This window comes from Aphidius gifuensis, linkage group LG5, assembly GCF_014905175.1.
Source record: "Aphidius gifuensis isolate YNYX2018 linkage group LG5, ASM1490517v1, whole genome shotgun sequence".
Classification (NCBI taxonomy): domain Eukaryota; kingdom Metazoa; phylum Arthropoda; class Insecta; order Hymenoptera; family Braconidae; genus Aphidius; species Aphidius gifuensis.
Window position 1 is genome coordinate 6281374 of NC_057792.1, and position 26010 is coordinate 6307383.

The 26010-nt window shown below is 25.3% G+C and overlaps 3 protein-coding genes across 3 annotated transcripts; 2 read left to right on the plus strand and 1 right to left on the minus strand.

Annotated features, from left to right (window-relative positions):
• Positions 1-1343: 1343 nt before the first annotated feature.
• On the plus strand, positions 1344-4903 carry LOC122857282 (RING finger protein nhl-1-like). Its single transcript, XM_044159377.1, is given in 9 exon segments — positions 1344-1456; positions 1668-1830; positions 1891-2268; positions 2332-2767; positions 3393-3820; positions 3910-4092; positions 4225-4332; positions 4432-4507; positions 4510-4903. Coding segments are annotated over 9 exon segments (2091 nt in total). The 5' UTR covers positions 1344-1430; the 3' UTR covers positions 4803-4903.
• Positions 4904-5324: 421 nt separating this feature from the next.
• On the minus strand, positions 5325-6961 carry LOC122857330 (DNA repair protein RAD51 homolog 4-like). The gene is made up of 3 exons (XM_044159450.1): positions 6722-6961; positions 6441-6648; positions 5325-6352 (listed from the first exon to the last, which is right to left on the minus strand). The coding sequence occupies exons 1-3, from the start codon at positions 6889-6891 to the stop codon at positions 5882-5884; spliced, it is 849 nt and encodes a 282-aa protein (XP_044015385.1). The 5' UTR covers positions 6892-6961; the 3' UTR covers positions 5325-5881.
• A 1495-nt stretch (positions 6962-8456) lies between these two features.
• LOC122856291 (helicase domino-like) lies at positions 8457-25822 on the plus strand. The gene is given in 17 exon segments (XM_044157985.1): positions 8457-8813; positions 9608-9822; positions 10042-10714; positions 10836-10970; positions 11627-12368; positions 12370-12385; positions 12664-13396; positions 13625-13893; positions 14157-14647; positions 14876-15062; positions 15356-16070; positions 16332-18280; positions 19028-19249; positions 22772-22806; positions 22903-23242; positions 23245-24003; positions 24101-25822. Coding segments are annotated over 16 exon segments (9192 nt in total). The 5' UTR covers positions 8457-8813; positions 9608-9618.
• The last annotated feature ends 188 nt before the right edge of the window (positions 25823-26010 follow it).

Here is a 26010-nt window from a genome sequence, read left to right on the forward strand (position 1 = left end):
TAGTTGAATATAAAAAAAAAAAAAAAGTTGTTTTGTATTTTTTATGTTTATTATTATCTTTTTTTTTAGTCAAGCTTGAGAGTTTTACTGCATAAATTGCTGTTATTTCATGTGAGTTTATCAATTATTTATTTATTATTAATATTAAAAATTGTTTAAGTTATTTTTTTGGTATTTAAATTACATGGAAAACGAGAATGCAAGTTCAAAGATCAAATCAGCTGTTCAGAGTATTTTTTTATATTTTCATTTTCTCACTTTGCCTCTAAATGTTTTATTTAAAAAAAAAAAATAACAATTTTTGTAAATAAAAAAAAGTGATTGATAAATGAATATTTAATTTTTGAATAATTTTTGTTTGTTTTTCTACTTGATAATTACAAACATTGTCTGTAAAAATAGCTTAACAATTAAATTTATTATTTTGATTATTAAAAATTATTATTATCAGTGATATTTTTTTTTTTACAATTTAATTTACCGGTCATGACCTCCGCAAGATCACCAACCTCAAGTAAATTCCACGAGAGTATACATAGAAACGTCAGTTGAAAAAAAAAATAAATAAACAAAAAAAAAAAACAATTCTAACCTCTTTTTTTTTTTTTCATTTTTATTGTTGTTCTATTTATACATAACTTTTTTTTAAACATTTAAATTTAAAATAACATTATTAATTAATACACTTATTTGTTTAAATTTTAAAAATAACACAAATATTATTTATTGTAAATTATACTTTGATGATAAAAAAAAAAAACTATATTTATTTTTTTTTAAAAACCACACATATGAAAACATGGCGTCTTCCCCACTTGATTATTTTTATATCCCTACTTTTAGTTGATTTTAGTCTATCCTACCCTTTTTTTTTTTTCAAAATAAAAATTATGATTGGTCGGCATTTTGTCCTCGTTCGTGAAACGTGCATCTGGATGTTCAGTTTTATTTTTTTATTTCATTGTTGTTGACTTGTTGTGTGTCACAGATAAAAAATTTAATAAATATTATTAAATTAAGCAAATAAATATTTAATAAAATCTCGATAACCATCTAAACAAATAAAACAATAAAAAATTTTAATAAAAAAAATTCATTTTACTCAATTTTTTTTTATTTTTTTTTTTCTCAATGTTTGCGTTGAAAGAGAGATAAAGAATGGCGAATAAAGATTTTCAGCTGATGATGTGAATAATAAATAAATACATTTACTCCGAAAAAATGTTTAAAAAAGAAAAATTATAATAATTCAATTTGAATGATAAAAAATAAATAAAATTAAATTATTTTTTTGTGTGTGATTTAATTTATTTTTTATTTTTTTTTTAATTATCAATTATTAATTTAATTTTTACGCCATAATTTATCAAACAAGTATCTTAATTTACGTATAATTTTTTTATCCAATTTCGTTTTTTTTTATCGAGACAATGGACTCACTACGACTAGCAATACAGTGAGTTTTGTGTTATAAAAAAAAAGAAATATATTATTTTTATTTTTAAAAAATTGGCTAGGTTTATTTTTATATACCTAAGTAATTTATTTATATAATAATAAAATAAAATTGCTATTAAACTTGATATTTTTGATGAATAATACAGTTAGAAATTTAAATTTTATTGGTAAATATTAAAATTATTATTTGTTTTTTATTTTTTAAACAGAACAAGACTTGGTGAACGGATGGTCAGTATGAGCTCAATGCTCGTGGAAACAGTAAGCATTAATTACGAGGATTTTAATGAAAGTTTTTTAACATGTGGTACATGTCTATGTGTCTATGATGGAAGTGAACATACACCAAAATTATTACCATGTTCACATACAGTAAGTTTAAATAAAAATAAATAAAATTATGTTGATTAATAATGAATAAATATATTTTAGGTATGTTTACATTGTTTAACAAGAATAGCAGCATCACAAACACGTGAAGTTGGACATTTTCGTTGTCCAATATGTCGTGAATTAATAACAATACCACGTGGTGGTGTACCAGCATTACCACCAAGTTTTTTAGTTAATCAATTATTGGATTTAATGTCACGTCAAAGACGTGAAGTTATACCAAAATGTTCAACTCATTTTAATCAAGAATTATTATTTTGTGAAACATGTGATACTGTTTTTTGTACTGTTTGTACTGGTGGTAATCATACTGATACATCACCTGGTTGTACTGAACATACTATTATACCATTTAGTATTGCAATAAAACGTATGTCAGAAATATTATTATACAAAGCAAATGAGTGTATATCAAAGGTAATTTATATTTTATATTATATGAAATTGATTTTATAATTTATATTTATTTAATTATTACAGTTAACACAAGCACAAGAATCAGTTAGTACTGAATTACGACGTTTAGATACAGCTATGGAAAAATGTTTGACAAATGTTGATAATGAATTTGCTGATATTATTAAAAAAATTGAAAAAAAAAGAAATGAATTACAAGCAGCAGTACAATCAGCAGCAAAAGATAAAAAACGTGTACTTGAAGAACAACATGCATTAATTGAAACTGAAAAAAATAAAGTTGAAAGAGAATGTGAAGGTTTACAATATCAAGTTGAAGTTAGAAATATAACACAAAGAATTGGTTCATTATCAGATCAACTTGATGCTGCTGTTGCATTAAGTGAACCACGTGAAAATGCATTTATAACAACTGAATTTAATCATAATACAGCAATTAAAGATTTTGAAAAATCACTTGATTTAATTGGACGTGTAAGATCAAGCACAACATTACCAGGTAATTTTTTCATTAATTATAAAATTATTTCAATCTATTTCAATATATTTAGAAATACATGAATCACTAGATTTCCATAATGATATTTTTCTTTTTTCATTTTCATATTGTTCAATTAACAGTCTAACATTTGGAATATGATTCCAAAATTTTCCTAATGTTGGTTTAATATTAATTGTACTTGTATCAATTGGAATATTAAAACCTTCAGTCTCTCTCCAATGACTTATTAAATTTGTCGTTATAATTATCATGTGACATTCATTAACTAAATAATTACAAATATTTGATAAATAATTTATAAACAATAAACTTTTACGTTCATCTGTTTCATTATAAAAAAGTGTTGGTAATGAATCAATGATAATTAATTTAATTTCATTAAATTTTTTTGATGCTAACATATGAAGAATATTCAATAGTTGATGAATATTTTCAACTGGATATACTTGAATACATTTCATGAATTTTTGAATTTTCTAAAATTAAAAAAATAAATAAAAAACAGTTTTAAAATTAAACAAAAAAAAAACAAAAATAATATAATTAAATTTAAATTAATAACCATGGAGCTTATATTTTTTCTATGAAGCTCATTTTATTTTTTATTTATATTTATTTCTAGGATTGTGTAGAGCTAGTCTTCGTGATCCAGCAATATGTAAATTAGAAGCAATTGTTATATTAGAAACAGTTGATTATCATGGAAATCCAAGAAATGCTGGTGGTGATCCAATTGATGCTGTATTAACATATGCTGACAATGTAAATTCACAAAAAAACATTGATTATGAAGTCAAAGATTTTGATAATGGTACATATGAAATATCATTTAGACCACCAACTGCTGATCGTTATGTATTAAAATTATCAGTATTTGAAAGACCAATAAAAGATTATCCATTATATTTTAATGCAACTGAACATAATGAACCAATTAAAATTTATGGTAAACGTGGTTCTGGTAAAGATGAATTTCATCAACCAGTTGCTGTTGCAATTGATGATAATGAAATTATATATATTGTTGATTCTGGTAATTCAAGAATAAAGGTACAAATAACTTTCAATTCATTTTATCAATTATAAAAACATTTTTATATAATCAATTATTAATTAATTTTCTTTGTATTTCTATCAAGGTATTAGATAGCAATTTAGAATTTATTAAACACATAACAAATGCTGGATTAGAGGGTCGTAGTTGTACCGGAATAGCCATATCTGAACTTGGAATTGTTATTGTTAATTGGCGTACACGAACAATTACAGAAATGAATACACATGGTGACACAATTCGTTCATTTTCACACAATGCATTTCAGGTTTGTTCACACGTTATACTTTTTTTTTTTTTTATACTCCATCACTATTTTAGTATTTACACCCATCCGGTTTTCATATGTTTCCGGAAAAATATAACTAGATTATTTTTTTTATATTTAATTTTATAATAGGAGCCAATTGACGTTGCTGTAGACAGAAATTATGGACATGTACTTGTTGCTGATAATGGACAAAGTTGTGTATTTGTATTTGATTCAACTGGTAAAATTTTATTTCAAGTAAGTTTATTTTTTTAATTTTTAAACTAATAATTTAATTTAAATATTAATAAATAAATAAATATAAAATAATCTTTTTGTTATTTAAATTATAAACAGGTGGGTAAAAAAAATACATTTAAATTAATAACATCTGTTACTGTTGGTACTGATGGTGAAATTCTCGTTGCTGATTCAAAATTCAAGTATTTTCAGCAAAAGGAGATTTTTCAGAAGAAATTAATGCTGATGGTAAAGGAAAATATGGTGGTATTGCAATTGATAAAAATAAAAAAATTGTTGCATCACGTTGTGATAAAGGACGTAGCATAATACAAGTATTAAAACTTGGTGATGGTAATGTCTTGACTGAAATTGATTCACACAGCTCAAAATTACGACGTCCAGCTGGTATTGCAATATTGCCAAATAATCATCTTGTTGTTGTTGATTTAGGCAATGATTGTATCAAAAAATACCGTTATTGGTAAACTGCCATTTTTTTTATTAATCATTACTCAAAATATTCTTAATTGTTTTGAGTATTTCTGTTAATTTTAGTTTACTCAAACCGTCCTACAATAATTGTCTGTCACATACTTTTTATTTATTTAAATAGTGATTATTTTTTTTTGTTGTTTATTTTAATTAAACAGCTCAATCTGTGTTTGATCAAATGTAAATAGTCTTTTTTTTTTTTTTCGATTAATTTTTTCAATTTTAATTCAGTATTAAAATATATGAGCTGAATCTCAAAATAAAAAAAAAAAAATATAATTAATTAAAAGAACAAAATTAAATTAACAAATATGATAATGATAATATCATGTAATTTTTATTTTTCCGTAATTTAAATAGACTTTAAATCACGAATGGAATGACAACTAGTCTTAATTAATCGTTTTTCTACGTCAAATTAACAAATGTTTTTGTTAATTTTACTCGGCAGAGTATTACTTAATTTTTATTTTATAATTTATTTATATGATTTACAACAAATTTTCTTAAGTGTCATTGTATAAATTTTTTTTTTTTTCTTAAATAACGTACTGTAAAACTAAAAAATTATATTTTATGTCTGAAATTTTAAGTACGAATTGATGGGAAAAGAAAATAGAAAAGTATTTAGATATTTAATAATTAAACATGTTTAATTTAAAAAGAATAAAAGCTCATAGAGTTAAAATCAAATTCACGTTTGACTGACGAACAATAAAAATTAGAAAAAAAAAAACAAGTATCTTAAAAAATAATAATTTACTTGTTGGTGTATTTTAAAATCTAGTCACACAAGATTAATTCATACTTAAAATGGACTGTTTTAATTGTAATATATTATATATGATCTTAACAATTGTAATATAAAAATATTGCTACATTGTGTAAATAAAAAACAAAGCTTGATTATAATAATCTTAAAAATTTTCTAAATTAATTTATTAAAACTACTTGGTTTATCACAGTTTAAAAGTTACATTTGAGGCAAGTTTAAATCTCTCGAAATTTGTATTATAAAAATGAACTTTGTTAAACTAAAACAATAATTTAATAATGATTACCTATAATAAAATTATTTAAATCCAAAATTTGTCAAGTTAACTTGAATATATTTAGAAATACAAGAATCACTAGATTTCCATAATGATATTTTTCTTTTTTCATTTTCGTATTGTTCAATTAACAGTCTAACATTTGGAATATGATTCCAAAATTTTCCTAATGTTGGTTTAATATTAATTGTACTTGTATCAATTGGAATATTAAAACCTTCAGTCTCTCTCCAATGACTTATTAAATTTGTCGTTATAATTATCATATGACATTCATTAACTAAATAATTACAAATATTTGATAAATAATTTATAAATGATAAACTTTTACGTTCATCTGTTTCATTATAAAAAAGTGTTGGTAATGAATCAATGATAATTAATTTAATTTCATTAAATTTTTTTGATGCTAACATGTGAAGAATATTCAATAGTTGATGAACATTTTCAACTGGATATACTTGAATACATTTCATGAATTTTTCAATTTTCTAAAATGAAAAGAAATAAATAAAAAACAGTTTTAAAATTAAACAAAAAAAAAAAAGAAAATAATATAATTAAATTTAAATTAATAACCATGGAGCTTATATTTTTTCTATGAAGCTCATAAATTCTTGATGAAGAAAAATCGCTTTTCGTATCAATATAAATAATTTCATGTTCATATTTATGAACAATATTTCCAGCAATGTTCAAACAAAGTTGAGTTTTTCCAGCAGATGATGGACCACAAATTTCATAAATATTTCCAACACAAATACCACCATCTAATAAATTATCTAAACTAAAAATAAATAAATTTTTTCATTCATCAAAAAGCCAAATTAATATTGTATCAAAAAAAAATTAACAATCACCTCTCAATTCCAGTTGATAATTTAATTTTTTCAAATTTTAATAGAGCATCAATATCATTGTCTTTTCCACCATATCTATCAACAATTGCATTTCGAATACTATAAATATTTTCTAATTTAAATTTAATAATTTTTTGTATCTTTTCAGTTGACTCATTAAGAAAATCCATTCCTGTTATTATTTTTTTTTTTTCAAGTATTTCAATTATATCATTATTTAATTCTGGATGAATTAATGAATTTAATCTAGCCATTTTCCTTTTTTTTCTAATCTGTAATTATTAAAAAAACAATTATTAAAAAATTAAATATAAAAATAAATAAATAAACAATTATTTATACCTAAATAAAAATTATCTAATTATTAAATTATATTGTTTATAAAATAACAACAAAATTAATAAACAATTTTTTGTCTAAAACAACGTGTCAAATGAAAAAAATTAAAAAACCAAAAGAACTTAATTAAAAATTTAATAAATTAAAAATAATAAAATTAAAATATTAATATTAAAAGTATTAACTATATAAAATAATTTATAAATTTATAAATAATATAAATAATTGTTAATTTAAGTACTACGTTAGTCAATTGAAGATATTATTTTTCTTGGAATTTGATCATCGGTGTCACACATATAAATTAATACACACAAAATTACCATATACATTATTGATGTGTGTGTATTTAATTTTTTCCTTAAACACGTGAAGTTGCCACGAAAAATTATTTTCTCATTCCATTCCAATTGTTAAAGTCAACAGGTCCACATCGTTTTAACAAATTAAAAAAAGAAAAAAGTTTTACTAAAATATAAAATATTAGCTTAAGGGTATAATTTTTATATTAAAATAATTGGTAAATTAATAATTTATTATTTATATAAATAAAATTAATATTAATAATGGGATTATTATTTCGAGTCATTTCGGATTTAGTCGAGTCAAACTTGTTTTATAAAAATTGCCTCGCGACTTTTAGATCACATGTGGAAGAATTGCGATCGGTTGTTCGTTAGTTACTCCGTTTAAATTAATTTTTTTGATTTTTTTTATATTATGGTTAAATATAATAATTGAAACAATTCATCAACAACTATTTATAACAAAATTGGTAAGTTTATAATAATTATTTTTAATACTTGGAAAATTTTATCATTTTCCACGTGGTAAATTTTTACGCGTGCTCCTTTTTCTTGTTAAATTTTTATTATATATTTATTTTAAATTAATTAATCAATCGTTAAATTAATTTTCATTAATTATATATTTAAAAAACGAGTAGATAGTTTTAAAATCATCTTGAAGAAAAATTTACTCCACGTTGATTTTGATAAATTAAATCTAAAAATGAAAGTGTATTTTAAAAATTTAATTAAATATTAATTAACATTAATTTCATTTAATAATACATCAAATTTTCCCCAAAATAATGCAAATTTTTTTTGGAGTAATTTATTAATAATTTTGTTGAAAAAAAAGAAAAAACTGTTGCTGATTTGATACAGGAAACACGTCATAATATTCTTAAAGTTAGCCATCCAATCCCAGCCGCGTGTATTAAATTTAAACCAATCACAATTCAGCAACGCCAATTTCCGGTTTAAATGACAAAAGCGCCATCAAGTGACGGCATTATTCAGCCGCCATTTTGTTTAATCGTTCAACTTTTTTTTTCCCTTTTTTTTCCTCGAATTTTCGAAGCATTTTTTTTTTTTTTTAATGGTTGGCGCAGACTCTGAGCATCGACATCGTCCCGTATATTCCGGGCAATATCATTTCGTGCAGTCGCCATGTTTAGATGTCTGTGGTTCGCGTGTCCTTGAGGGCGGCATCCCAGTGACGAACGTAAAAATTTTATTTCAACATTCAATACCATACTTGGGTGAAAAAAAAAAAAAAAAAAAAAAAAATTTTTTTTTTTTTTTTTTTAAAGTTTAAATAATAATAATAATAGTTTTTAAAACATTGTATCACATGTGGTGGTTAATAAGTGATATTTACAATTTATTTATTAATAATAAAATGTTTAAATTAAATTAATTATAAACTATGCAAAATGTGCACTTAACAATTTTGTGATTACATTATGGTAAGTCGAACGACATATAACCCATGGCATCGTATACAACGCCAATATGGCCGACACAAAATTTCCTTTGTATCGTGTCTTGTTGATGGGCTTGGCACTCGTATTTAATTTTTTTTTTTCATAAAATTATTTAATACACAAACTTCATTAGTAATAAATTTCCCAAAAAAATTAATTAACTTGCAATTTATAATAAAACATTTTTTTTTCGAAATTTTTTTTAATTACTAAATTTTTTTTTTTTTTTTTTTAATTTTCTATTTAATATATTTTTTTTTTTAATTAATTTTTTTATTGTTTTATTAATGTCAACTACGGTTTTGTTAATATTTGCTGGCTTCTTGTGATTATTGAATAATTTTTTCTTTTTTTTTTTTTGCACATTCCATTTTTTTTTTTTTTTTTTTTTGCGTTTGGTATGGCGCGGTTGGACGCTTGCGACTCGTGTCCCGGGGATTTCGATTTCGGCAGTCATCTCGAATAATCAATCTCAACAATTGTTAATTTGAATTAAAAATAAATTAATACTAATCGAAAATACCAATTAATAATTATTTAAAATGAAAAATTATAAATTTTTTTTTTTAATTTATTTGATGATTTTTGTTAAGAGGTTAATTAACTTGTTGACATTTGTATATGTGATAATATAAACATGATAATGAAACAAATATTAAATATAATTTTCTTTGAAAAAAAAAAAAAAAAAATACATGTAATAAGTTGAATATATATTTAAATATTTGTTTAATGATTAGTTGATTAATTTTTTTGTTTATATTTAATGATTACAGTGTGATGTGTAATGAGTGATAAACAGGGCGCGCCTACTTTGCCGCCCCTGTCTGGGGGTGGAAGTAATAATAATGGTGGTAATCCAGGTAATAATAATACCCAACAAACAACTCTTAGTATCCAGCAAGTATTGGCTACTGGACAAGGACTCAATGTCATCACAACAAGTGGACAACAATTTGTCATTACATCACAAGTACCTGGACTTAATCAGGTAATTAAAATAACAAAGTTAATTTATATTTTTAACATGTTAATTCAATGATGATTCTATACCGAACCTGATGGTTTTGATATCCATTCAAATCGAAACCAATTTGTGCTGTTAAACGAGGCATTTATCTGAAGAATTTAATAATAAATAAAAATTCAATTTTAAAATAATAATATTTCTATTAAATAATTAATTTTATTTATTTGTATTTGTTTAAAGATGATAACGAGTTCAACAACAAATGCTGGTATTCAGCAAGTTGGTGTTACCAGGATAGTCAATATAAATAATCAAACACCACGTGTTGTTGGTGTTGCAACTTCTAGTGGTGGTACAACATCATCAACACCAAATCGTATAAATACAACAAAAGTTGTATTATCAACATCACCAAAATTAATAAAAACATCAATTGGTAATATGTTTTTAACACCAACATCAGTTGCATCATTAAATACATCATCACCACCATTAAAAAAATTAAAATTAAATGATACAAATGATAAATCAACACTTAATGATGATACAATATGTTATCGTAATCGTATTATGGATAGTAAAATTCATAGAATGAGTTCATTACGTGATAAATATATTGATAATGTAACTGAATTATATTATTTATTAAATGATGGTAATATGATGGATTTTCAATATTGGAGAAAAAAATTACCAACATCTGATTATTTAAAATTTTTAAAATCACAAAAACTTGATGCAAATGATAATGATGAAGATTTATTAGCACCAATGACAACAGTTATTAATAATTTATTAAAAAATACAAATTTATTAACAAATTCAAATGAAGTTAAAGTAAGTGGTGTTGGTGTTACACCAATTGCTGTATCAACAACATTACCAGCAGCTGTAGCACAACTAAGTCAACAAGGTGAGTTGATTTATTTCTTAAAGTATAAATTTAAAATATGTGTTACTTCATATGATGACCAATGTTAAATGAATGAAGAAATGAACAAAAAAAAAAAAAACGAATTATTAAATTTGGGTAGTAGGTCAATTACCAGGTAGACCCCAAGGTGGTCGTCATGGCATGATTTTTGCTATAAGGACGTCTATACAACCACCAACAATCACAGTTCACCCTCCACCTAATACTTCTACTATTGCACCTACCATAATTATAGGTGATTACCCAACAATATTAGGATTGTGTCACTCGATGTTTATTTAGTATTTCAAGGTATCTCTTACGTTCAAAAATTTTTTTCAATTAACAAATAAACACCTTGAATATTTAAATATAGTAAATTCTCTTTGAGTAATTAAATATTTAAATTAATAAATTACTTGTTTTAATAATGATAATTATTATTCCAACAGAAGATTTAATTAAAATCGAAAAAAAATTAATATTACTTTGAACAATAGAGATACCAAGGTTATTTTTAATTTGAAATTTTATTTTTCCTTTATATTAATGGAAAATTATTGTCGTAGAATAAAATGTTGTTTTAATAGGATAAAAATAATTTTTGCATGTCATTAAAATATGTTGTATGATGATTATTTTTTAATAATGAAAGAAAAAAAAATATATTTTCTTTTCTTTCAACCCACGAATAATATTCCGTTGATTCAAGTGATTTTGCTTGTATTGGCCTTAAAATTTGTGGGTATATTAATTACGAGCATGTGTAAGGCTTCAAGATCATTATCGTCTTTTTGCCTAAGGGATACGTTCGTTACAAATTAAAAATAAAAACATAAATTAAATTACATAATTCTTCATGTAAAGAAAACTAACTGATAATCATTTTTTTTTTTTTTTTAATTAAAAAAGGTGGAACACCAACACCATCAACTCTAGAGCCAGTAAAAATATCATCAATATCACAAGTGCCAGTGTCATCAACATCAACAACAACAGCAACAACAGCTGCAGTAACGACAGCAACAACAACAGTAACAACAACAGCAGTAGCTCCAATTGTTACGAAAGCAGTAATAACAACAACAACACTAACGACTGCAGCACCAACAGCAACAACAACTCAATCAATAACATCAACAACATCAACAGTTAAAACAACAACAACAGCATCAATATCAACAGCTATAACATCAGCAAGTGTATCACAACCAGTTGTTAAATTAGTTAAATTACCACAACAACAAGTACCATCACCAACAACATCAACATCTTCATCACCGTCATCATCATCATTAATTACAAATGATTGTCATAATAATCAAGAACAAATTGTTGAAAAAGCTAAACAAGAAGCATATGTTATGCAAAGAATAAATGAATTACAACGTGATGGTTTATGGTCAGAAAGAAGATTACCTAAAATTCAAGAACCAACACGTACAAAAGCACATTGGGATTATTTACTTGAAGAAATGGTATGGCTTGCTGCTGATTTTGCACAAGAAAGAAAATGGAAAAAAGCTGCTGCTAAAAAATGTGCTAGAATGGTACAAAAACATTTTCAAGAAAAAGCAATACAAGCACTTAAAGCTGAAAAATTACAAGAACTTAGACTTAAAAAAATTGCTGGTTTTGTTGCTAAAGAAGTTAAAGACAAATGTTGAAAAGGTAAATATTAATTTTAATTGATTATTTTCTTTATATTTTTATTTTTACCCCACATACTTAAGCCGGCAGCTTCAATATTATCATTTTAGAAACTGTGAGCTCATTGTGGGAACATAAAATTTATCTAAATTATTTAAATCAGGTTTCAAATATTTAATTTGTACCATAAAATTATTTGGAAACATTTATTAATTATATTTTATTTATTATGTAAATTATAATTGTTTAAAAAAAAAAATTTACTAATTAAATTTTTTCTTTTTTTTGTTGTATTTTAGCTAGTTGAAATTAAACAACAAACAAAACTTGAAGAAAAACGTAAAAAAGCACTTGATCAACATCTTAATTTTATTGTTGGTCAAACTGAAAAATATTCAACATGGTTAACAGAGGGTCTTAATAAAACAGATGGTAATCAAAGTGTACCAGCATCAATAAATAGTTCACGTATATCATCACCAGTACCAACAAGTAAAACAAATTCAGATGATGAATTTGAACCAAATCAATGTTCAGATGATGATGAAGAAACAATTGCAAAAGCTGAAGAAGAAATGAAATCAATGAATCATAAAGAAGAAGTTGAATTATTAAAAAAAGAATCTGAATTACCATTAGAAGATTTACTTAAAGAATTACCACCAAATTATTTAGAAGAAAGAGATCAAGAATTACAAATAAATAATGAAGAAGAACAAGGTGGTGAAGAAGAAGGTGAAGATAATGATGATGTAGTAGAAGGAGAAGAAGAAGATGATGATGAAGAAGAAAAAAGTCAACAAGATAATGAAAATAATGCTGATGATGAATTTCATATAGCTAGTGGTGAATCAACTGATGATGATGAAGATACAATTATGGAACAAGAAAAAAATGAAAGTAAAATTGATCATAAACAAGAAATTGATGATTTAAATGCTGAAAATGAAATGTCTATTGATGAATTAATGGCTAAATACAGTGGTTTAAATCAGCAACCAATGGAAGTTGAAGATGACAGTGATGATCAAGGTAAATATTATTTTTATAATCTTAAAAAATTATATATTAGTTTGTTTTTTTTTTTTAAATGATGTTAAAATACCGTTTCTGAAGGAACAAGATCCATTCAACTTGAACCTACTTTGTGCTGTTATCGAGGCATTTGTCTGATTGAAAAAAAAATAATTATTATAAAATCTATTTAATACTGTATCATATAGTTAATATTAATAAATTTTTTTGTTTTTATTGTTATAGATTCTGAAAAAGAATCAGAAAAAGCTGTTGATGATGATGAAGATGATGATAAATCATCAAGTGAATGTGACAGTGATGATGAAACAACTGAAAAATTACAAAATCAAAGTGATGATGAAACAAGTATTGGTCTTAAATCATTATTTGAAGATTTTGATAAAAGTAATGTTGAACAATCATCACAATCAGATACACATGATGAAATGGATGATGTTGCTGCACTTGCTGAAAGTATACAACCAAAAGGAAATACATTATTAACAACAAGTGTAAGTTTTATTATATTTTTAATGATTAAAAATAACAATATTAAATGCCTTTCTTCCAAAGTGTTTTGTACATTAAATTACAATTCATCATTTCACGTTAGGTAGATAAAAATATGTGACATCTTTCCCATGCAATTATTTATTATTTAATAAAAATTAATTGCGCAAAAGTGTTACACAAATATTCATAAAAATATTTTAATTTAGAAGAAGAAAAAGAAATGATTTATTAATTTTTATTTGTTTTTTTAATATGTCAACAGGTTGTAACGAAAATTCCATTTTTATTGAAACATTCACTTCGTGAATATCAGCATATTGGATTGGACTGGTTGGTGACAATGTTTGATAGAAAATTAAATGGTATATTAGCTGATGAAATGGGTCTTGGTAAAACAATTCAAACAATAGCATTATTATCACATTTAGCATGTGAAAAAGGTAATTGGGGACCACATTTAATAATAGTACCAACATCAGTTATGCTTAATTGGGAAATGGAATGTAAAAAATGGTGTCCTGGTTTTAAAATATTAACATATTATGGTACACAAAAAGAACGTAAACAAAAAAGAACTGGATGGACAAAACCAAATGCATTTCATATTTGTATAACATCATACAAATTAGTCATTCAAGATCATCAAAGTTTTCGTAGAAAAAAATGGAAATATTTAATTCTTGATGAAGCACAAAATATTAAAAATTTCAAATCACAAAGATGGCAACTACTGCTTAATTTTCAAACTCAAAGGTAATTTATTTTATAAATATTTAATTTTTATTATTAAAAAAATTAAACAAATATTTTTCTATGATGTTAAAATACCGTTTCTGAAGGAACAAGATCCATTCAACTTGAACCTACTTTGTGCTGTTATCGAGGCATTTGTCTGATTGAAAATAAAAATACATGAAAATAATTCATTTAAAATAAAAGCCGGAACTTAATAATAATGTTTTTTTTTTTGTTTTCTTCTAGACGATTATTATTGACTGGTACTCCGTTACAAAATAATTTAATGGAATTATGGTCTTTGATGCATTTTTTAATGCCAAATGTATTTCAATCACATCGAGAATTTAAAGAATGGTTCAGCAATCCAGTGACTGGAATGATTGAAGGAAACAATCAATTCAACGAAAATGTTATTCGTCGTCTTCACAAGGTCTGTACGTAATACTTGCAAAAAAAAAAAGAAAAAAATGAAATGTTTCTCGCTATCCGCTCCCCAGAATATTTTTCAATAAATTTACTGGTTTATTTTTTTTTGATAGCGAGATAGTAATTTGAAAGAAAAATCTCTATTAAAACTCGTGTGATTAGAAATAATTAATTCTGCCATGCGAATCCTGTCGGGAGATACAATTTATATTTAAAAAAAAAAAAATGAATATATTTCTAAACTTTGCATAATTTATAAAAAATAATAATTAACCTTTTGTTTGATTTGTATTACAGGTTTTACGTCCATTTTTATTACGAAGATTAAAGTGTGAAGTTGAAAAACAATTGCCAAAAAAATATGAACACGTTATAATGTGTAGATTATCAAAACGTCAAAGATTTTTGTATGATGATTTTATGTCACGTGCTAAAACAAAAGAAACACTTGCAAGTGGTAATTTATTAAGTGTAATAAATGTACTGATGCAGCTACGTAAAGTATGTAATCATCCAAATTTATTTGAAGTACGTCCAACAGTATCACCATTTCGTATGGAAGTATTAGAATACATAACAGCATCATTAGTATGGAATGCACTTGATTATAATCCAATGAAACATGTTGATTTAAATTATTTAAATTTAAATCTTATAAATTATGAAAAAACAATAACAGCATTTGCATCACATCGTGTACGTAAATGTCAAGTACCACGTAAATTAATTGAAGAAATTGATACACAACCATTACCACCACCAAAATGTCCATCTGGTAAAATTAAAATAAATGTTAGATTATCAAATCAAGTTAAAGCACCACCAACAATACCACAAATGAATCAACAAAAAATTAAAAATATATCAAGTTTATTACCATCATCATCAAGTAATACATCAATTACAAATAAAAGTGGTAATAATGGACAGGGTGTTACATTGAGAGTTGCTAGTGGACAACAATTACAAGGCTATGCAGTACAAATTGTACAACATCAATGCAATGTAAAAGGTATAAAATTTATCTTCATTATTATTTCATTATTATTATTATTTGCATCATCGATCGGAATTTACATTGTGACGTGTATTTATTCCTTTGCAATGATGCTAGATTAAAATATCCGGACCAGCTTGTATATGAAATTTTTTACATAATATACATTCCAGAACCGGCATGACATTTTTTTTTTTTTTTTTATTATTTTAAAATAATTGAATATATTTATTTGATCAATTAAATAATATTTGTTTTATTCTTTTTCATTTATAGCAATTCCAGTTGCTCATACATCACAAGTATCAACATCATTAGCCACAACAACGACGACAACAACAACAACATCATCAACATCATTAACAACATTAACAACAACACCATCAACATCAAATACATCCAGAATAACAGTATCAAATCCAACTATGCGTGATGTTATACCACGTTTAACTTTTAAATCGGGTGAAAATTTACAACGTATTAATGTACCAAGTTTTGCTCAATTTGTACACACACCAACTGGTAGACAAATAATATTAACATCAAGTCAATCAAATACATCATCAACAGTATCATTTCCAGTAATGACAACAACAAGTGGTCAAAGATTAACAGTATTATCACCAAAAATAATGGGTTTATCATCAGCAGTTACTGGACGTCCAGTTATGCGTGTACCACCATTAAGTGTTACAACAACACAATCATCACCAACAACATTATCATCATCGTCATCTTCTTCTTCTTCATTATCATCGTCATCTTCTTCAACAAGTGGACAATTACGTTGTGGTATTGTTACAAAAAATATACAAAAAGATTGTAATAATCAACAACAAAAATTACGTGCATTAAAAGAAGCACCAAAATCTGAATTTTATATACAAGATATTGATAATGAAAGACGTAAAAAACGTATTAACAAATTACAAACAATTGCAAATATAAATTCACAAAGATGTTCAGTATGTCCATTATATGGTGATGATTTATTTATGGCATTAAGAATTGATAAACCATCAAATTGTTGTAAATGGAATTCTGGTTGGTTACATATTAAAAATACAAAAAAATCATTAAGAACAAGAAATGAATATTTTAGTACAACAAATACACTTAATAATACAATTAAAACAACTGATAAAATTGTTGATGATTTAAAGGTAATATTTGATAAATATTTATGTTATGTACCAGCAGTTACAGCACCAATGCCACGTATACATGTATCACATCCATCACAACATAAATATAATTCTGAAAAATATTATAAAACAATATTTGAAAAAAAATTAGTTAAAAAAATTGATATATTACATCCAATAATATCATCAATGATGACACAATTTCCTGATCCACGTTTAATACAATATGATTGTGGTAAATTACAATCATTAGATAATTTATTAAGAAAATTAAAGACTGATTATCATCGTGTATTATTATTTACACAAATGACAAGAATGCTTGATGTATTAGAAGCATTTTTAAATTATCATGGTTATATTTATTTACGTTTAGATGGTACAACAAAAATTGATCAACGACAAATACTAATGGAAAGATTTAATAATGATAAAAGAATTTTTTGTTTTATATTATCAACAAGATCTGGTGGTGTTGGTGTTAATTTAACTGGTGCTGATACTGTTATATTTTATGATAGTGATTGGAATCCAACAATGGATGCACAAGCACAAGATCGTTGTCATCGTATTGGACAAACACGTGATGTACATATTTATCGTTTAATATCTGAAAAAACAATTGAAGAAAATATATTAAAAAAAGCTAATCAAAAAAGAATGCTTGGTGAAATGGCTATTGAAAATGGTAATTTTACAACAGCATATTTTAAATCATCAACAATACAAGATTTATTTAATGTTGATAATGATGGTGATGCAACAACAAGAATGGCTGATGTTGTACAATTAAATAAAGAACGTGAAAAAAATAGAAATAATAAAATTGATAATGCAATTGCAAGTGGTAGCGGTGGTAGTGGTGGTGGACAACAAGAAGAAAAAATTGCAATGGGTGCATTAGAATCAGCACTTGCTGCTGTTGAAGAAGATCTTGATGTACAAGCTGCTAAAATTGCTAAAGCTGAAGCTGTTGCTGATCTTGCTGAATTTGATGAAAATATACCACTTGATGATTATGACAAAGATGATCAACAAATATCAAAAGCTGAATTGGAAGTTCAAACTATTATTTCACAGGTAATTACAAAATTAATATAATATATTTTATTATTTATTTTACCTTTCATCCAAAGTAATTTGTATTATTTCATTGCAAATTATCATTTCAGGGAAGGTAGATTAAATTACATGACAACTTTCCCATGCAATATATATTTTTTTTTATAAAGATACATTGCGCAAAAGTGTCATACATATTTCTTTGATACCAATACAATTTTCTCAAGTTTAAAATTTTGCATAGAATAAAATTTGAATTCATTTTTTATATATTATCGATATAAATTGCTTGTAGAATTTTTTTTCAATCACTTGAAATGGTTTTTTATAAATTTTCTTAGAAGATAAAACAGTTAATCTTGTGGATATAATTTATATTATTCATTCTTGTGTTTAAAATGTTTTCTTTTTTTTTCCACAATCAGCAATCGAAATTTAAACAAAAAAAAGACTTAATAATGATTCATATTTTCATGCAACTATTTTATACTTGAATGTGAAATTGTTAGAAATAAAAAAAAAAACATTTAATTTCGCTATCCGCTCACCAGCTTAGATTAATTAATAAATTAGTTGGTTTAATATTATTTTGATAGCGATATATTAAAAATCTCTGTTAAAACTCGTGTGATATGATTATTATAAATTCAATCATGCGAATCCTGTCTGGAGAAACACATGACGTAGAAAAAATCTATAATTAAATGAAATGTTTATTAAACTAGATTATAATTAATAAAAAAAATTGTTTTCTTTATTTTACAGTTAAAACCAATTGAACGTTATGCAATGCATTTTGTTGAAGAAACAGAAGATTGTTTTTCAGCAGCTCAATTGGCAGCAGCTGAAGCTCAACTTGAACAACAAAAACGTGATTGGGAAATTGATCGTTTACGTGCATTACGTGAAGAAGAAGATAGACGCATGAGAATGACTGAGGATGATGATAAATCATTAACATATACTCGTGAGGATGCACAAAATCAGGTTAATAAGCGTTTAATTAATAAAAAACAAAAAATTACAAATTTACCAATACGTCGTAGTTCACGTCGTCAAAATAGTTTTTCATCATCAGTATCATCATCAACATCAGCAACATTATCAGAAACAGAAACAAAATTATTAACAAATCTATCTGATAATTCGGATTTATCAGATGATAATGAAGATGATGATGATAGATATTTAAATGATAATCAAATTGATATTGACAATAATAGTAATAATAGTGATAATGATAATGATGATGATGGTGATGATAATGATGATGAAGATAAAAATTCATCACAATACATATCAAAAACATTTGTTAAACGTAAACCCGGTAGACCGTTTAAAAATTCAAAATTAAAAAATAATAATATTAAAACTGAAAAAATAAATAATGAAAAAATTGAGGTTAAAAATAAAAAAAATCATCTTGATCTTAATTCACCACGTACACGTTCACGTGGTGATGTTAAAATTAATTTATGGACACTTGATGTATCACCAATATTACCAGTACGTATGCGTAAACGTATTGATTTAAGTAAAAGAAATAATGATGATACATTTGATACAAATAATACTGATAATTATGATAATATTGATGAATTAGAAACAAATAATTTTGATAATTATTTGCATAATAAAAATAGTGAATATAATGAATCACATGACACAGTTAATGCCGATGATAATTATAATTCAAATAAATTAGATAATTATAAAATTGACGATGATGATAGTAGTTGTAAAAAGCCAACAAATAATTTATCAAATTTAGATGAAAATAATGCAAATAAAATTGATAATTTATTGGATAATTGTTCGCATGATAATACATTTGATTCATTATCATATGTTGATGAATCAATATCATCAAAAATAACTGATAATAAAGCTAATGAATCATCTATAAATATTGATAATAATGATAAAAAACCAGTGATAATGATAATAATGTTGAAGGTAAAAATAATAAAATAATAACAGAACAATGTGATGATAATGATGTTTGTAAATTAAAATCATCATCTGGTATATCAACACGTCGTTCAAAATTAATAACAGACACAAGTAATTGTAATATTGATGATAAAAAACCAAGAAGAACATCAACAAGATCATTAACTGGTACATCAGATTTAATTGATAAAAATGATATTGATGTTAATGCATCTAAAACAACATTAACAGCACCTAAAATTAATGATGATAATACAATATCATCATCGTCATCTACATCAGCTTCATCAACAGCATTAACAGTATCAAAATCAAGAGTTACAAGATCAACATCAAATACAAAAACAAATGATAATGGTTTTTTAATACCACAAAAACGTAGTAGATCAAATTCACGTTTAATTGACAATAAAAAATCATCATCAACAGATAATAATACAATTGTACAATTATCATCATTTAGAAAACGTCCTGATACACCAATGCCAAGAATAACAAGATCAACAATTGATACAAATAATAGTGATGTTAATAAAAAAATTAAATTAACAACAAATAAAAAATTAAATAATGATTTATCAATGATTATTGATAATAATACAACAACTGATACAAATGGTAATGTTGATATTAATATTATTAATGATGAAAGACCACAAAGAACGGCTAAAGTTGTTGCAATATTATCACTTGATACACATTCACGTTATAATTGTAATAAAATTATTAAAAAAATTGATAATAATCACAGTTTGAAAAATAATAATGACGTTATTGATGATGTTGATGTTGATAATGATAAAAAAAATCGTAAAAATTTACGGAAAAATTCATCATTATCAAGAATTAATTTTTAATCATTGAAAAAATACAAATTTAATTATCAATATGAACAAATTGTAAAATAGAATAATAAAAGAGAAAAAAAATTAAAAATGAAAATTTAATGATTTTTTTATTTTATTAATTTTTTTTTTTTTTTTTTTATTTTCATTTTATTGACAATTACGAATTTCTTAAAAATCGTAATATTTTTTGATTTTGCCAATATTTTTTTTTTTAATTGTAAATAAAACCCTACCGTTGAAAATTTTTATTTTTTTTTTTTCTTTTTTATTTTGTGATTAACAAGAAAAAAAAAAAAAAAAAAAAATTACGGCAGCGGCTTTGTAAAATATAAAATTAAAATAAGTGGTCTATGAATGAGTGATTATTTATATAATTCGTGATACAAGAGAACTCATGACTGTATTATATTAGATTTTAGTATGAAAAAAAAAAAAAGATGAACGTTATGAAAGAAAAAAAAAAATCTAAAATTGCGTAACCAATTTTTAAAGAAATTATAATAATTATTGATAAAATTTTGACTAGTGGATTGATTCCGTTTATCAGTTGAGTCTGAATATTTTTCAAATTTGTCTAGAAACTTTTGCCCTCAAAAAAAATCTCGTGAATTAATTTCTTTTTTTTGTTTTTTAACGTTTATTTTTTTTGTTATTGTTTATATATATAAAGCTAAAAAAAAAAATATATATAGGACTTTAGTTTGTTTGCAAGCAATTTATATTTAAACAAAAAAAAAAAAAAAAGAAAAAGTCCTGTAATTACATTTAATTGATAAGTGTGTGATTGATATTTTTGTATGAATCCAAGTGCGTCCGACAGAAAAATGAAGAAATATTCCTTGCTATCAAAAAGAAAAATTAACAAAGAATGAAAAAAAAAAAAAAAAAAGAAAAGAAATTATTAAAAAAATAACATGAAAAATAAATATAACAATGTGTTTTCTTATTTCTTGGTTTGTTTCCAAGTGCATTCAAAGGTTCAGATCCGTTTTGGTGTCAAAATGATAACAGAAATTAATTTAAAATAAAGCAAAATTTTGTCAGTGTGCTTGTTTATGTTTTGGTGGTTTAAATAATTTTTAATTGCATGACAGTTTGGCGTGGCAAAGCCGTGTCATGACTGCACAATATTAAAAATATAATAATAAGTTAAAATAATTGAGTAAAAAAAAAAAATAATAATAATATGAATCTTGAAAATTTAAATTATTTTTTAAATGGCACCAAAACCACTGCCTTTGCCATTCCAAACTTGGAGACTCCCAGGATATAAGCAGGCACATGATTTAAAAATAAATTAAAAAATAATTAGTATCAAATTATATATCAATTGAAAGCGAGGAATTTTTCCCTCGATTATTCGAATGTAGCGAAACACCACCAGAATGGTTTTTCTTTTTTTTTTTTTCGAAAAAAAAAAAATGAAAATTTGAGCCTTTGAATGAACTACAAGGCCCCTTACATTTTTTCCCAAATATTTTTTTTTTATTATTATTATTTAATAATTATATTTATAATTGAAATATGATAATTAATATTGATTAAATTCTCAATGGTAAGTTTGAAAGAAAATTAAAAAAAAAAAAACTTCTGGTTATTTCGCTGCAGTCAATATCGAAAGTCTGATGGATACATCTTGGATTGGAAAAAAATATAAATGAAATTTATTTTGATTTTTTTGTCAATTTTTTTTTGTTGGGTTATTTAGATATGGCTGTCGGATAATACAATGGAAGCAATGCCGGTAAGATTTGAATAATATACTTAAATATCTATCAAATAAAAAATGTAAATTTCATAATTTCTTTATAAATTTAAAATGGCATTTATTAAATTTTGTATGTGGTGTCCGTCAACTCCTCCAACATCAGATGATGATGTTTATGTTGATTTTTCAATGGATTTTCTTTATGATAGTACACCAATACCTGAATGTGATTTACCACCAGTATATATTAAAAAAGAATTAAAACGTCCACGTGTTGAAACAACAACAAATCAAACAACAACCACAACAACAACAACATCAATATCAGCATCAACAAATGATCGTGATAATCGTAAAGTACAAAAACGTCATAAAGATGATTCAGTACATGCACCACGTTCATTATTTGATCGTCCATCAGCAGCATTAGTAAAAATGCGTAGATATAAAAATCACAAAAACATCGTGGTAGTAATAATAATGGTAGTAATAGTAATCAAAGACCATCAATAACATTGCCTGTTGCTGGTACTGCTGGTGGTGTTAGTGCCAGTGGTGGTGGTGGTAGTACTGGTGGTGTTAAAACATCAACATCAATTGTTAAAATAAATGATTATGATTTTATATTAGAATGGTTAATACATGAAGACATAGCAATATTACAAACAATACAAGGTTATCAAAATTTATCACTTGGTCTTGTTATAATATCACCAGGTCATACACCAAATTGGGATCTTGTTTCTGATTATGTTAATAATACAAGTAGAATATATAGATCACCAAAACAATGTAGATCAAGATATGACAGTGTTATTGTACCACGTGAAGAGGGTAAATTATTATATGATACATTACCTAAAAAACAAAAAAAACAAAAAGGTATTTATAAAAATCAATTTGAACAACAACAACAACAACAACAGCAACAGAATCAACAACAACAACAAACAGCTAAAGCAAATAGACCAATGCGTACATCACAATTATTTAATCAAGATAAAAATTTAAATTTTACAACATTATTATGTGCACGTTTTGATATGATTAAAACAGTATCAAATAAACGTACACCAGCAGCAAAATCAATTATAACAAATTCAACTGGTAAAAATTCAAAACATGCTAGTGTATTAGCTGATTGGGGTATTAAATATGATACACCATTGACACCAACTGAAGTTGCATTAAAACGTGCTGAACGTATTGCCAAAGAAAAATTAAAAAATACGGTAAATTAATTTATTTTTTTATTTTAATAATAAATATTTTAATTATCATGTATATTAATGTTTTATTTATTTATTTTTGTTTTTTCAATTATTATAGACGACAGATCAACAACAATTGGCTGTTCAAAGACTTGCTCAACAACAAGCAGCAGCAGTACAAGCAGCAGCAGTACAAGCAGCAGCTGCAGCACAAGCCGCTGCCGCTGCTGCTGCTGCATCATTAGCTCATCAAGCTCAACCAGTTGTAGCTGCAGCACAATCACAAACATCTCGAATATCAACACCACCGCCAGCAGTAACAGCAGCAATTGCAGGAACAACAACACCAACAACAAATCAATTACCACAAATAAATACATTGGTAGCTCAAAAATCTCAAGTTCCAATGAATGTAGCAATATCAACACCTCAGCAACAGCAACAACAACAACAACAACAACAACAACAACAACAACAACAACAACAACAACAACAACAGCAGCAACATCATCATCAACAACAGTCAACAGTTGTAACAACACCAAAAATACGTCAAGCATCATCAATTGCAACACAAGAAACAAATCGTTCACCAGCAACAATTGTACCAGTTGGTAATATACAACAACAACAACAAACTGGTGGACAACGTTTAACAACAACACCAACAAATATTGTAGCATCACAAAATCAATCAGTTGTTACACCAAAAGGTGTTCTTAATGTAACAGTGGCACCAGGTGTTAATAATAAATCATTAACACATGGACAATTACAATTTCAATTAAATCGACAACAGCAACAACGTCAAAGTTTAATGAATCAACAAAAAATATTATTACATAATCAACAAAGTGGACAAAAAGTTGTTGCAGTTGGTAATCAACATTCACGTGCTGCACTTATGAAACAAGCAACAGCAGCTGTTAATCAGGGTATTATTGATAAACAACAAAGATCACAATTTCCTGAATTTGCAGCAATATTACAAAAAAAAGGCTTAACACAAGCACAACAAAAAGCAGCCATTGGACAATTACAATTAACAAGTAGTGGACAAAATATTGTTAGTACAATTAATTCAGCAACACAAGCCCATATATTTGCACAAGCTGGTTTACAACAAGCTGGTGCATCATCATCATCATCATCATCATCACCATCAACAACAACTGGTAGTAATAATAGTAATAATAATAACAATAATTTATCAACACTTGTTAAAGCAAGTATGCAAAATATAAGAACAGGTACACCATCATCAATACGTTCATTATCAGTACCAGCACAAACGTTAGCACGTGGTAATAAAACAAGTGGACAACAAAAAATGACTCAATTAACACAACAATTACCTGGTAAAAGTGGTGTACAAAAATTGCTAGTACATCCACAACAACAACAACAACAACAACAACAACAACAACAACAACAACAGCAACAATTAAATACAAATGTTTCTGTACAAATGGTTAAATTTCCATCAAATGTACAACAACAATTTGCTCATGTATCAACTGGACAAACAGTAACACAAAGTGGACAAGTTGTATTATCAAAATCACCAATGCAAGCACGTGTTATACCAGTTAGTGTTGGTAGTAATACTTCTTTAAAACAAACAATGCAAGTTGTTGGATCAAATGCACAATTAAGACATGTTACTGGTAAACCAATTGTAACAACTCCAAGAGGTAGTCCTGGACATGGACAACAAATTCGAATACATCAGTCTTTACAACAGGCACAGCAACAGGTGCAACAACAATTACAACAACAAGGACAACAACAAGGTCAACAACAACAACAACAACAACAACAAGGAGATTTACAAAAGTAAATTTCATCCAATTGTTTTTTTTCAAAGTTATCGTTTGGAGTTTTTACGCTTGTTTTTTTTCTTTTTCAGTTTAAAATAAACATTCCGTTTCTTTTTTTTTTTTTTTTTTTTAAATCTTGTATAAATGATAGTTACTTTATCAGAAAAAAAATCATCATTTTAATAGTAAAGAAAAAAACTTTATTGGA